The sequence below is a fragment of the Crocuta crocuta genome, unplaced genomic scaffold, assembly GCF_008692635.1.
Source record: "Crocuta crocuta isolate KB4526 unplaced genomic scaffold, BGI_CrCroc_1.0 scaffold122, whole genome shotgun sequence".
Classification (NCBI taxonomy): domain Eukaryota; kingdom Metazoa; phylum Chordata; class Mammalia; order Carnivora; family Hyaenidae; genus Crocuta; species Crocuta crocuta.
The window spans coordinates 1,433,774-1,447,083 of NW_027528839.1; the positions used below are offsets into that span (position 1 = coordinate 1,433,774).

At 44.6% G+C, this 13,310-nt stretch overlaps 1 protein-coding gene across 1 annotated transcript in view; it reads right to left on the minus strand.

Annotated features, from left to right (window-relative positions):
- The window catches only part of LOC144224914 (uncharacterized), a 31,519-nt gene extending 22,467 nt beyond the window's left edge, over nt 1-9,052 (minus strand). The window contains exon 1 of the mRNA XM_077755996.1: nt 8,762-9,052. Within this exon, the coding sequence (XP_077612122.1) occupies nt 8,762-8,835 (74 nt within the window). The 5' untranslated portion in view covers nt 8,836-9,052. The remainder of the gene's footprint in view (nt 1-8,761) is intronic.
- Nucleotides 9,053-13,310: the final 4,258 nt, after the last annotated feature.

The following is a 13,310-nucleotide window of genomic DNA, read 5'->3' on the forward strand; positions in this document are numbered from 1 at the left end:
GGCATTTGATCTTGGACTTCCCAGCTTCCAAAACTGTGAGAAGATAAACTTCTGTTCTCTAAGACAACCAGTTTATGGTATTGTGTTAATGGCAACCTGAGCAGACTATATTAGTCTGTTCCAAACCTCATGCCACCCCTGAATTTTGTTTTAAATTTTGTACTGAGTCCCAGAAGCATATCCTGAGACCCCAAATGTAACAAGTTGGAGTAACAGAGTATAAGAAGAGAAGTGGTAAGTGGCACTCAGGAGGAAAGGCAGCTGATGAAGAGTGCGTTACTACGCCAGCCACCACAGTGGACGACAAGAGCTGACTCTTGTTGAGAAACCCTGGGAAAGAGCGTGAAATGCCTCAGAACTAACTGACCTGGATGGAACAAGGAAATTATTACCTCCAAGAGTCATTATAAGTGGGTAAGTGGGGCTGCTTGAAGGAAGGGGGCAGAGGGCCTTCTGTAGTCAAAACACACACACACACACACACACACATCCGCGCCCCCCCCCAAAACAGTTCTTTAGCAGAAAAAGTTCTTAGGCACAGAAATGGAGATACTGGCAGTTAGAAGCCCGTGGGGTGTAGTCAAGTGTCCCAGCACTGATGGCATCTGCTATACTTTGTCAACCTGATAGGCCAGAAATGCTTGGTTTCTCTCTGTGTACTAAAGACTGAACCTTCCCCATGGAGAGTTCTGTCCTTTGTGTTTGGATACAGACAGTTGATCTTAGGCCCCTGAAAAGCTCTGCCTGATGAGAGTGTCTTCTTTTGTTGCCTGGGGGCCTTGGCCACCAGACAGTCTGATGATGTGATTTATGATGGGGTTGTTGAATCATGCTTACCAATTCCAGTCCCCTGGAGGGACGAGAGACTAAAGGCAGTAGTCTGACCTCCTGGAGGGAATGAAGACTGAGGCAGCGGGGCAGACCATCTGTGATCCTGCCCCAGTAAAAACTCCGAATGCCAAAGGTTCAGGTGAACCTCCCTGGTTGGCAATATTCTGTGTGTCACACATCATGACCAGGAGGCAATGTCACCCACGACTCCAGGGAGAGAAGTCAACCAGAAACCCCACATTTGGAGCCCTTACAGACTGTGCCCCACATGTCTCTTCCTTCTGCTGATTTTAGTCTGTTTCCTTTCACTGTAATCATGAGTGTAGCGCTTTCCGGAGTCCGGTGATCATCGCACATTGGACCTGAGGGTGGTCATTGACAAGCTCTCGAGGCTCTTTCTTTTTTAAGGACTTAACTTTGTGGAGGTTCTGTGTTGTAACTAGTTTGCCTAATAATTTAGCTTGTGGTAGTTTCAAATTCTTGTGAAATCAGCTATATCAATTTTTCCCTTTGTCGTTTGTATTTACTTAAAAAGGCCTTTCTTTCTCACCACAAAATCATATAGGCATTCATCTTTATTGTCTAGTTTTTACAATATCATTCCTCTCATTTACCTAATTCTGTTTGGGATTTGTTGCTAGGTAAAAATCTATGGCTATTTTTTTTCCAAATAGTTTCTCAATCAACCCATATTTGAGGTAATCATATTTTTCTATATTTTTATCACATACTCAATTCCCACATACACTAGGGTTTGTATTCTGTTCCATCTACATGGCCGTCTTTTTCTTGCATCGTCCCCACCTTTAATTTCTGTGGCTTTTGAATACATATTAAGATCCCATTGCATAAATCTTTCCTACATATTATTCCTATATAAAATCTTGGCTTGCAGGGTGCCTGGGTGGCTCAGTAGTTTAAGCGTCCGACTTTGGCTCAGGTGAGATCTCATGGTTCGTGGGTTCGAGCTCCACATCAGGCTCTTGCTGACAGTTCAGAGCCTGAAGCCTATTTTGGATTCTGTGTCTCCCTCTCTCTCTGCCCCACCCCAACTCATGTTCTGTCTCTCTCTGTCTCAAAAATAAACTATGTAAAAAAAAAAATCTTGGCTTGCTCTATTTGTTCTTCCATGATAAAATTTCCTGCACCCCAGGAAAATGCAGTACTCAGAACATAAAAGAAAAATTTAAATCACTTTGTCAATTCCCATCAGCATTCCAAAATAACAACCTACTATGATTTTTCATTGAAATTGCATTAAACCTAAAAATTAATTTTAGGAAATTGATATGCTATTTGCAAAAATGGAATCTTTCCATGCAGAAAGATGGTATGTTCCCCTGTGAACACAAAAACCTTTTTTAAAAATTTAATTGATGTTCTTCATACACGTCCAGCAAGTTTCTTGTTAACCTCAAGGAAATAAGAATTTTTAGGGTTCTCAAGGCACATTGCTATATTACCTCCAGAAAAGTCAATTGAACCAGCATCACATAAGACTGAAAATGTCCCCTTGCTAATCTAAGCAGGTAAAAAAGAATCTCACTATGGATTTAATGTGTACTTGAATTTTCATGAGATTGAATGATTCTGCATATATTTATTGGCCTGTTGTGTTTCCTTCTTTGTGAACTGTTATCTTTTGCCTGTGTTCTTTTTTGTTTTTTCTGAAAGAGACAGAGAAAGAGATAGGAAGGGAGGGGCAGAAATAGAGAGGGGGACAGAGAGAGAGAGAGAGGAGAGACAGAATTTTAAGCAGGCTCCATGCCCAGTGCAGAGCCTGGACTCAGGGCTCTATCAGTCTCAAAACTGTGGGATCATGACCTGAGCCAAAATCAAGAGTCAGAGGCTTAACCAACTGAGCTACCTAGGGACCCCTTGACTATTTTCTGTTTTAAGGATTGGGACACCTGGCTGACTCAGTCAGTGGAGCATGTGGCTCTTTATCTTGGGGTCATGAGTTCAAGCCCCACATTGGGCATGGAGCTTACATTAAAAAAAAAAAAATCGAAAGGAAGAACACTTTGACTTGTTAGATAGAAGTATCTTTCTCAGTATGTCCTTTGCCTCTTAATTTTACTACATTTTCTGATATACAGTTTTTAAAATTTTTCTGTCTATGCAAATCTATTCCGTTTTTTTTTTCATTGTATTCAAGAAGTCCTTTAATTCAAAGATCAGAGAGTATTTGTGTACATTTTTTGTAGTCCTTTATATGTTCTTTTATTTCATTTATAGCTCCCATTTAAATTTCAATTCCCTAATCCACATTGGATTTGTCCCAGTGTATGGTATAAATGAAGTAAAGACCGGATTTTGTTTTGAGTTTTAAGGGTTGGCTGGTTTGAGTCTATATCTTGACCCTGGCTATCTCCTTTTTGGAAGTCATTCTATGTCCACGCTATTTAGTTTACTTAGTAATTTTTAAGTACAGAATTTCTTGGCATACACCCTTCAGTGGAGTAATAAAATGTTCTCATTATGAAGAAAAATTATAGCGATTACAGCTGAAGCTTTCTTACTAGCATATGTAACAAGGTACATTTCAGATTAGGGAATGTGGAATGTCGTTTGGCTGGGGCTTTTGTGAGCCCTCTGAAAGTCTGCAGAGTCAAACAGGTTATTTTACCAACAGCATCTGTAAAAACGTGTTGCTACAATTCACTTGGAAGGCTCAATCCCCCAAGGGCACAAGGAATTAATTTACAGTCACAAGTTTGGCATTCCTACAAGAAAGCTATTCTACTAAAGGGAGACAGGAACTTCTGAGAAAGCAAATGTGTTTGGCAGACCTAGTCCAGGATTTCCAGCAACGTACTCTCTGTACAGTGGAGCTAAGGAGAGGAAAAACCTCTCCTGACATCAAATACAGTACAGGCGAAAGACCATCAGTTTCAATGTCTGAAAACCTGGAGTGAAATCCTTGTTCTGTTACCAATGGTTTGACCTTGGGTAAATCACCTAATGGGCTTCAGCTTCCTCTCTTATAAAATGGGGGGGCTCATGGGATTGCCTCGAGAGAGAAAATCCATATGAATGTACTGTGTACACTGTACAGCACTGGTCAAACAGTGTAGTTATTAATTAGCCTATGATTTAACCCAGAATGTGCTACTTCTCTTGCCAAGGAGGAGGCGGTGGCACCTGCTGTCCTTCGCCTGCTCAGCCTGTCCTCAGGAAGCACTATCCGGACACCCACGGGCTCCCCTACAGTCATGCCCTGCATCTGAACCACACAAGCTTCCTGCCTACAGCACTTCGCAGGGAAGACGTGTACCTTACTTAGCTTAGCTTACGCATAGAGCCTTCAACAAACTATACACTGCATCTCGGGGGGAAAAGAGGAGTAACAATTACTGAGCACCTACCATGTGCTGAAAGATATGCTAGCAAAAGAGAGATGGGTAAGACAGTCCTGTCTTGCCTTGTCTTGACTTTCAGCCCTACCGGGTTCACGAGCTCCATAATGACCCAACATACACCACCGGCCAGAGGGTATTCAAAAGCCTGTTTCCACCCTTGGGCAGTGTTAGGACTGGGAAAGAGAGAGAAGGTTAGGTGCAAGTTGCGTGGAGTCAGTGGAGTATTTGTAAATGATTAAAAAGTTCAGCTGGTTCAAAGATTTGTTTGCGCAATCTATCAGACCTAGGGGCGCCTGGGTGGCTTAGTCGGTAAAGCGTCCGACTTTCGCTTGGGTCATGATCTCGCGGTTCGTGGGTTCGAGCCCCGCGTCGGGCTCTGTGCTGACTGCCAGCTCGGAGCCTGGAGCCTGTTTCAGTCTGTGACTCCCTCTCTCTCTGACCCTCCCCTGCTCACGCTGTCTCTCTCTCTCTCCTAGAAATAAATAAAACATTAAAAAAAAAAATCTATCAGACCTAGCCCTTTTTATATGAAACAATTCCTTCCAGCTCTTTCTAGATGCCTGAAGAGGCCTTACTTTCAGTTTCTCCCCTCCTCTCCATCAGGAGCTTTCCTCCTTCTAGCTTAGAAGGCCATTCTTCAACTGGTTTTTATTTCTTATTGAAAAAGAAGTCAGATGTGTAGCTTTAAAAATTCAAACAGTACGAAAGGCTATACAATGAAATGTAAATATTCCTTCCCGCGTCGGGGTAGCCATTGTCTTTTTGTCCTTCCAGAAATCTCCCCTACTTCGATAGGGGCGGCAAATAGGGCCCCAAAGTCACACATATTAAAACTTAGTTTAAAAAGATCTTTAAGTTAATGGGGCAACTGGGTGGCTCAGTTAGTTAGGTGTCAGACTTCAGCTCATGTCATGATCTTGCCGTTCCTGAGTTCAAGCCCCGCGTTGGGCTCTGTGCTGACAGCTCAGAGCCTGGAGCCTGTTTCAGATTCTGGGTCTCCCTCTTGCTCTGTGCCCCTTCCACATTCACGCTCTATCTCTCTCTCCCTCAAAAATAATAAAATGAACATCAAAAAATAAGATCTTTAAGTTAAAACTAGTTTTTTTTAACTGTTTATTTATTCTTGAGAGACAGACAGAGTATGAGAAGGGGAGGGGCAGAGAGAGAATCCCAAGGGGCTCCACACTGTCATCAGAGAGCCCAATGCAGGGCTCAAACCCACGAGCCATGGGACCATGACCTGAGCTGAAGTTGGACACTTAACCCACTGAGCCACCCAGGTGCCCCTAAGTTAAAACTAGTTTTAAAAGTTTAAAACTTTCCTGTAAAAGACTGGATACAAATTAAAATTGTTATTTTATTTATAAGTTGAATGATGTTGGTATAAAAATAAGAGTTATTTTTACTTGTACTTGTCTTTTTCTTCCAGTTTTACTGAAATATAGTCGATGTGCCGCACTGTGTAAATTTACAGGTGCCGCATAATGACCTGTTGTACGTGTATTGCAAAATGACGACCACCAGAAGTTTAGTTAACATACATCACCTCAAATAGTTACAAAAAATGAAAACAAAACATTTTCCTTGTGATAGGAACTTGTATTATTTACTCTCTTAGCAACTTCGAAATATCTATACAGCAGGGTTAACTAGAGTCTTCCCGCTGGGCACTACACCCCCGGCACTTACTTATCTGAAAACTGGAAGTGTGTGCCCTTAACTGCCATCCCCCCACTCCTCCTCCCCCACCTCTGACAACCACAAATCCATAACTTTGGTTTTCTGACATTCCACATATAAGTGAGATTATACAGTATTTTTCTTTCTGTCTGACTTATTTCACTTAGCATAATGCCCTTCGGGTCCATCCATGTCAAATGGCGGGATTTTCTTCCTTTTCTGGGGGGAAGGGAACAGGACCACCCGAGCAGTGGTGGTGCGACGGCTTGTTCTGACTCGAGAAAGTGCACTGTGCACCTATCTTCCTACGGCCACATTTGGTGGCACCCGTTTGGTAGATTGAAATAGGCCATGGTGTGAGTATTTATACCAAAGAAACTTTGCAAAGGCCACAGACCAGGGCTTCCCCGCCCTCCCACCTTCCTGACCAGTTTCCCAGCCCGCTACTACGGCCAGGCCTCTATGGTACACCAGGCAGGAGGGGCAGTGGCTTGAGGAAGGATGATGAGAGGCAGGTGAGTGTGAAGTGATGGATTTGGAAAGATATTTGCAGGTGACTTAGCAGGATTTGAGGACAAATTGGATATGGGATGGGGCAGTCAGAGAGAGGAGAGAGATAAGACTATTTCCCAGTTGGTGGGCATGTAAGTATGAGCATCAAAGCCAATACTTTTAGTTGGACTTTGAGACAGAGTAATGTCCTAGACTCCGACAATGAGGTGGCTTTAAAACTACATACTCCAGTTTTCAGTCACTCAGGACTTGGCCGCAGTCTACCCTCTGAATGCATCCTGGGCCATTCTCTTCCTCTCTGTCCTGGACTCCAGCCTCACCCATCAACTTGCAGGTCTTCATTTAGAAAACTCGTTTAGTGTCCAAGCCTTCCTGTTCCTTCAGCCCAGGACATTGTTATCTTATCTCTGCCTGGCCAGCGTGTTTGTTCCCTCAGGTCCCTGCTAATAGAAGACACTTCCAACTCCTCAAAATCAGTCTCCCACGACCTTATCCTCCCAATTTGTTGTCTTCCTGGCAGTCAGCACAATTTATAAGCCTCTATCTAGGTCTTTTTGTTTGTGTGCTCTGTCTCCCTCACTGGTCTGTAAGCTTTTTTAAACTCCATCTCTGATTCCTCAGCATCTAACACAATTTGCTGAATAAATAGGCAAACGTGAGAAGTTGCTTCCAGACAACAGAGACAAACGCTGTCCCATCTCTACAGCACAGACCTCTAAGCGCCCACAATAAAAATCTGTATTTGAGAAAACAGCTGAGGGACGCCTGGGTGGCTCAGTCGGTTAAGCATCTGACTTCCACTCAGGTCATGATCTCACAGCTCATGAGTCCGAGCCCCGTGTCAGGCTCTCTGCTGTCAACTGGAGCTTGCTTTGGATCCTCCATCTTCATCTCCCTCTTCCCCTCCCTCTGCCCCTCCCCCACTAGTGCGCTCTCTCCCTCTCTCTCCCTCCCTCTCTCTCTCTCTCAAAAGTAAACATTAAAAAAAAAACCCAAACTTAAAAAGAAAAATAGAGAAGAGTTGAGACTTTGCAAGTAGCTCGCCCTCAGAGCAGGGTGTCACAGGTGAGGGTAGGTTCGGGCTTGCGACCAGTCACACCACTTGGGCTGTCTCACTTTTTCCCAGCCCTGATCCAACTAAAAAACCAGGAAGTTCTTAGAGTGGAGACGACAGCTGAATAAAGACCTAAAGGACGGGCGAATTACATTTCTATAGCAGTGCCAGCTCACAAGAGATTTGTTGTGAACTCTCACGTTAACCCAGCGAGGTAGGCAGAGCAGAGATCCCTCGTCTGTGGAGAGATGCAGAAGCTGGAAGTGTTGCCTGAGCTCACAGAGCTAACAAGTATAAAACCGTATCAAAGTTCAGGCTATTGTGCCTCCAAGATCAGAGCCCTTTGCACTATGTCCATTTAGCATGTGCTTTTGCGTAACTATTATTTGACAAATAAATGGGAGTGTGAGGGAAATATGAAACACAATCCTTGACCTAATAGAGTGAAAAACTTGCGTCTTATGAAACAGTTCGAGACCACTCCCACCAATACAGGCTGACAGGAGGAACTCAGAGACGATCTCCTGTGTCAGGTAGGAGATGCTGTTACAGAAGGCGACTTGAGTTCTGCACACAAGCCCTGAGACCCTCTCAAGGCAGAGGAATGCACTTGAGTTCACTGTGTCCCCTCTGAGCTCACATCCTTGACTTTCACTAATGAAGACATTTTAGAACAAAGAGTCTCTTTTCTAATCACCAGCATGCTGTACACACAGATGTGTGACATTGTTACAGCCAACCGGGGTCTCCTTGCCCCAATTATTCCACACTCTGTCCTATATCCCCATGTTTCTTTCTTGTGCTGTGCCATGTTCTACCTACAGCATTCAACCCTAGTGACTCAGTGACATGTAACGCTTTTCATCTCCAGAATGCCCTCACATCCCAAAATAAGACTCTGACATTGCACCGATCACGGGTGCCTTCCTTCTGGCCCCTGACCACCTGCTCTGTGTGCTGACAGGAGCACCCGCAGCCTCCAGCTCCTGGTCCCATCAAAGAGCGGGTGCTGTCCCCAGGGGTCCCTCTCACATGCCCCGAGGGGCAGCCGGTTGCTACAGTCCCTCATGGAAGTCAGGTGAGAAGGAGCAAGGGAAGGGCAGAGGAAGAGAGGAAAGTTGTATGCATGCCAGGAGAACTCAAAGGCCACCAATTACAGCTTTCAGTCCTAGTCAGTGACAATCAGGACACAGGCTAAGTTCATTAGAAAAGCTGCTGACTGGTTCTGCAGATTTACTTGCGACCAGGGGACAGCACCATACCCTCCCCAAGCCACCCTCAGCACCAAACACGAGGCTTGTCAAAAAGTACTCAAAATTACCCTGCTCCTGGGTAGGAATCCCAGGGCTGTTCATTCTCAGTTCGCTCTTGCTTTAAGATGCTGCTGTCTTCCATGCCTCAGGGGACAGCATTGTCCAGTGGCAGATGCTTCAGCCGGAACACGGTGTTCATCTTCATGGTGACTGTGTCTAGTCCACATTCTTGTTCTCAGATAAGAACCAAGCATTTCGTTCAAAGCAGTTAAATAAACAATAAACCAGGGAAGCTTCCTGGGAAACTGTCTTTTCTCATGTTCTTTGTTCACATTGTATGTTCTTCATAATAAGTCTTAAAAAGCCTGAAAATAGATTAAAAAATTCTTTTTAATGTTTACTTATTTTTGAGGGGGGGAGGGGCAAAGAGTAAAGGAGACAGTGGATTCGAAGTGGGCTCTGTGCTGACAGCATAGAGCCTGATGTTGGGCTCGAACTCACGAACAATGAGATCATGACCTGAACCGAGACCGAGGTTTGGATGCTTAACTGACTAAGCCACCCAGGTGCCCCAAGATTTTTTTAAAGTAGGCTCCACATCCGCATGGAGCCCAACATGGGGCTCATACTCACGACCCTGAGATCAAGACCTAAACTGGGATCAAGAGTCACTGGACGCCTGACCAACTGAGCCACCCAGGTGCCTCCATCTTTATTTTTAAATAAATTGATTACAAATGTAATCTCTAGACATGGTGAAATGAGGCATTTTGAATCCCTCTTTAAAATAATATCACCTGATATCAACTGGTTTTAAGCCCATCAAAGCAAAATACAGGCTACATCTGTACAAAACCTAAAACACATAACTAAAATTTAAATTCTAGATAATTTTACCACAAAGTGAAGATATTCATGAGAAAATATTCTCATTATCAAAAATAAACAATGAAGTGGAAAATAAGAATAAAAGCTACTTCTCGGATGGTCACGACCCCCTTGGGGTGCCGGTCAGAGTGGGGGCAATGCTTTTCCTGCCCCTTTGGCCAAGCAGAACCACAGCCACCTCACTCCATCCCCTACCCAGTGCACTCGTATTCATCCCACAATGCACCCCTTCTCACACCTGTCCTCTCCACACGTTTCCTTTACTTCCCATGCACTTCCTCTGCTCCATATCCTTTCCTCTCCCCACTGTTTTCCTGTCCCATTTTCTACCTCAGTCTCAGGTCTTGCCCTCTCTTACGCCTCCCACCCCTTGCCATTCAAAGACTATAAAATTAAGTCCAATGATAAACTGTTACTACTTGTTTTGAGAACTCTGAGTTTTAATTTTTAAAGTGGGTGCTTTGAACATTTTCTCTTTTTCACTCTAAGATAAAAATTTAATCCTCTATGTGTGGGTGTCCATGGATGGTGTGTTTCTTTGTGCCCTGTGTGTGTTTATGACGTTCCCCCTGGGGATTAGTAGACCTTGAAGGAGAAAAAGTGTACCTGCTCTAGGCCTGTATTTCTTTGGACAAGCCCCATCAAATCTGCTTGAACTCCATCATCTCTTCTTGATACCAGGTGAGCTGAAACAGGTCCTGTCTATCTTCCACAGGAAGGAGATCCAAAAAGACAGATCAAAACACTGGGGTTTCTCATTGCTCCAAAGTAGGGCTGGAGAGTAAATTTTGTGCAGCAGCCTGGTAAACTGAGGAATGACCAATTTTAAGCTACTGAAGTAACATCACTGAACACTGAGCTGGGGGTAGATGCCCAGTAAGCCCCACTGTTCATAGGATGAATGTAAATAACCTCAAGCAAAATACAGTAGTAAAATGTGGTAAAATAATCAGAAGGTGATGAGTTTTGAGTATTGTTTCTAGTGTAACTTATTTTAGTGTAAGTACAATATCATTTACAACTAGCTTGCAAGCCAGCTCCTGCACGACCCTTCAGGAAGCCACTACCTCTCATCCACTTACACGGGAAAGACTGACTGCTCAGACCAAACGAGATTTTAAAGCCTGCAGTAAAAACTGAGCCTGGGTGGCTGAGTGGGTTAAGCATCCAACTCTTGATTTAGGCTCAAGTCATGATCTCAAGGTTGTGAGAGTGAGCCCCAGGTCGGGCTCTGTGTTGAGTAGGGAGCCTGCTTAAGATTCTCTCTCTCTCCTGGCAAACCATGAGAGACTCTTGAATGCTGACAAAAACTGAGNAGATTCTCTCTCTCTCTCCTTCTGCCCAACCACTGCTCGCATCTGCACACACGTATTCTCTCTCTCTCTCTCTCTCAACTAAGTAATAATAATAATAATAATAATAATAACAGAATGGAAGGAGGCCTTTTTACAAATATAAAGGCAAACTAGCACATAAGTAAATTCTCACTGGTATTGGCATTTGTGAATAAACAGTTCACTTCTTCAGCCTGAAGAATATGTTCTCGGTGCCTCTGAGGCACCGAACACTGCTCCTACTCTACCACAAGCTCAATCTTCCTGAGTACTCCTTTCATCAAGGCCCTCCCCCCTGTGCCTCTCCAACTCATCACCAGTAACTTCTACTGACTTACTCATCATTCCCCAAGCCCAGTCTTCTTAGCTCAAATTGCTCAGGCTGTTTTCTGCTGAGAAGATTTACCTTCCTCTTTTGCCAAGTCCTGCCCACATTTCAGTAACTAGCTCAGATCCTACTTCTTCCTTGAGATCTTCTCCAGCTTCTCAGCCTCAGGATCAGGGCTGCCTTGGCTCTGGTTAACCGTATGTCTCTTATTCTGCATCCTGGAGATGCACACCCACCAAATATTTTCCTCCCAATCAGATCTTGAGCTCCTGAAGAACAGAAGCCCCCTCCCCTAGTTCTAGCTGCTTCTCTCATGGTTCACTTACCGAGAGCTAAACACCTTCTGAAGAGGATGAATGAGCATAAAAGATGCAATCTCTTCTCTAAAAAGGGCAAGTATGACAAGTCTTGGCCAGTTGTATTCCCAGATCTATCCCTACCCAATCATCAGACGTTCAGCTGGTTCACCAGTAAAGGAATGCCCTCAGAGCCGATATTCAGCCAGTATTTACCACTACATTCCTACTAGATGGTAACTACCTGGGACTCCAAGTCCCCTACCCAATGCCTCCACTTTTCCATCCCAACCAATCCACCTTGTCCCAGTGGCCTTAGACATTCTATGATCCAGCAACTAAAGAGGTTTTTTTTAAAAATTTTTTTTAATTTATTTCTAGGAAAGAGAGAGAGCGAGAGCGTGAGCAGGGGAGGGTCAGAGAGAGAGGGAGTCACAGACTGCAACAGGCTCCAGGCTCTGAGCTGGCAGCCAGCACAGAGCCCGACGCGGGGCTCGAACCCACGAACTGCGAGATCATGACCTAAGCGAAAGTCGGACGCTTAACCGAATAAGCCACCCAGGTGCCCCCTAAAGAGGTTTTTAAATGTACCTAGGGCTGGTTGTATTCAAGTATGATGAGGGCAGCAGATCAGGGCACACTTGCCACTAAAGACAGTTTGTTAATAATGGTTCTGAAGACAAGAGGGCACGCTACACCACACAGGCCCACAGGGGAAGCATCAGGGTTGATCGGGGGGCAGAAGGAGTGAAGGGAAAGTATGGTCGAAAGACTTTATTGTGATTTTCACAGGAAGAACTGAACAAGGCAGGGGAGCAGCCGAGCAGGCTGAGGATTGGATAGTTTATCACTTCAGTGGGCTCTCGGCCATAGGTGTGGTCCCTAGTCATCCAGGACCTAGGCCTGGGATGATTGAGGATGGGGGCAGTACCCCAGACTGCAGGGGCTTGATAAATGGAGGTGAATCAGGGGTATGGACTTGGGATTGGTTGTTTGTACATCAAAGGCATGCATGTAGGCAAGTTGTTCACCATCTCTAGGAATGAGCTAACCTTGGGAGGGGCAGATGCTCTCCAGTCAGCAAGGCCTCAGGATGCCAAAGCATCATGAATACAAGATATAAAAGCATAATTAAGACAAAAGGATCATGTTTGCACAAGGAGAATCCCCCACAGCCTTGCCCCAACACCGTGGTGACAGAACTTGGGCTCACGTGCCAAAAGTACAAATGCCTTTTTTTTAAGTTTTAATTTTAATTCCCATTAGTTAAGATACAGTGTTGTATTAGTTTCAGGTGTGCAATACAGTGATTCCACACTTCCATACATCACCCTGTGCTCGTCAGGACAAGTGCTTTCCCAATCCCTATAACCTCTTTAACCCATCCCCCCACACCTCACCTCTCTAGTAACCATCAGTTTGTTCTCTATAATTAAGAATCTATTCCTTGGGGCGCCTGGGTGGCTTAGTCGGTTAAGCGTCCGACTTTCGCTTAGGTCATGATCTCGCGGTTCGTGGGTTCGAGCCCCGCGTCGGGCTCTGTGCTGACTGCCGGCTCAGAGCCTGGAGCCTGTTTCAATCTGTGACTCCCTCTCTCTCTGACCCTCCCCTGCTCACGCTGTCTCTCTCTCTCTCTCCTAGAAATAAATAAAACATTAAAAAAAAAAAGAATCTATTTCTTGATCTCTCTCTCTCTCTCTCTTTCTTTCTAAAAGTACAAATACTTCAGAGGCGCCTGGGTGGCTCAGTCAGTTAAAAGTACAAATACTTC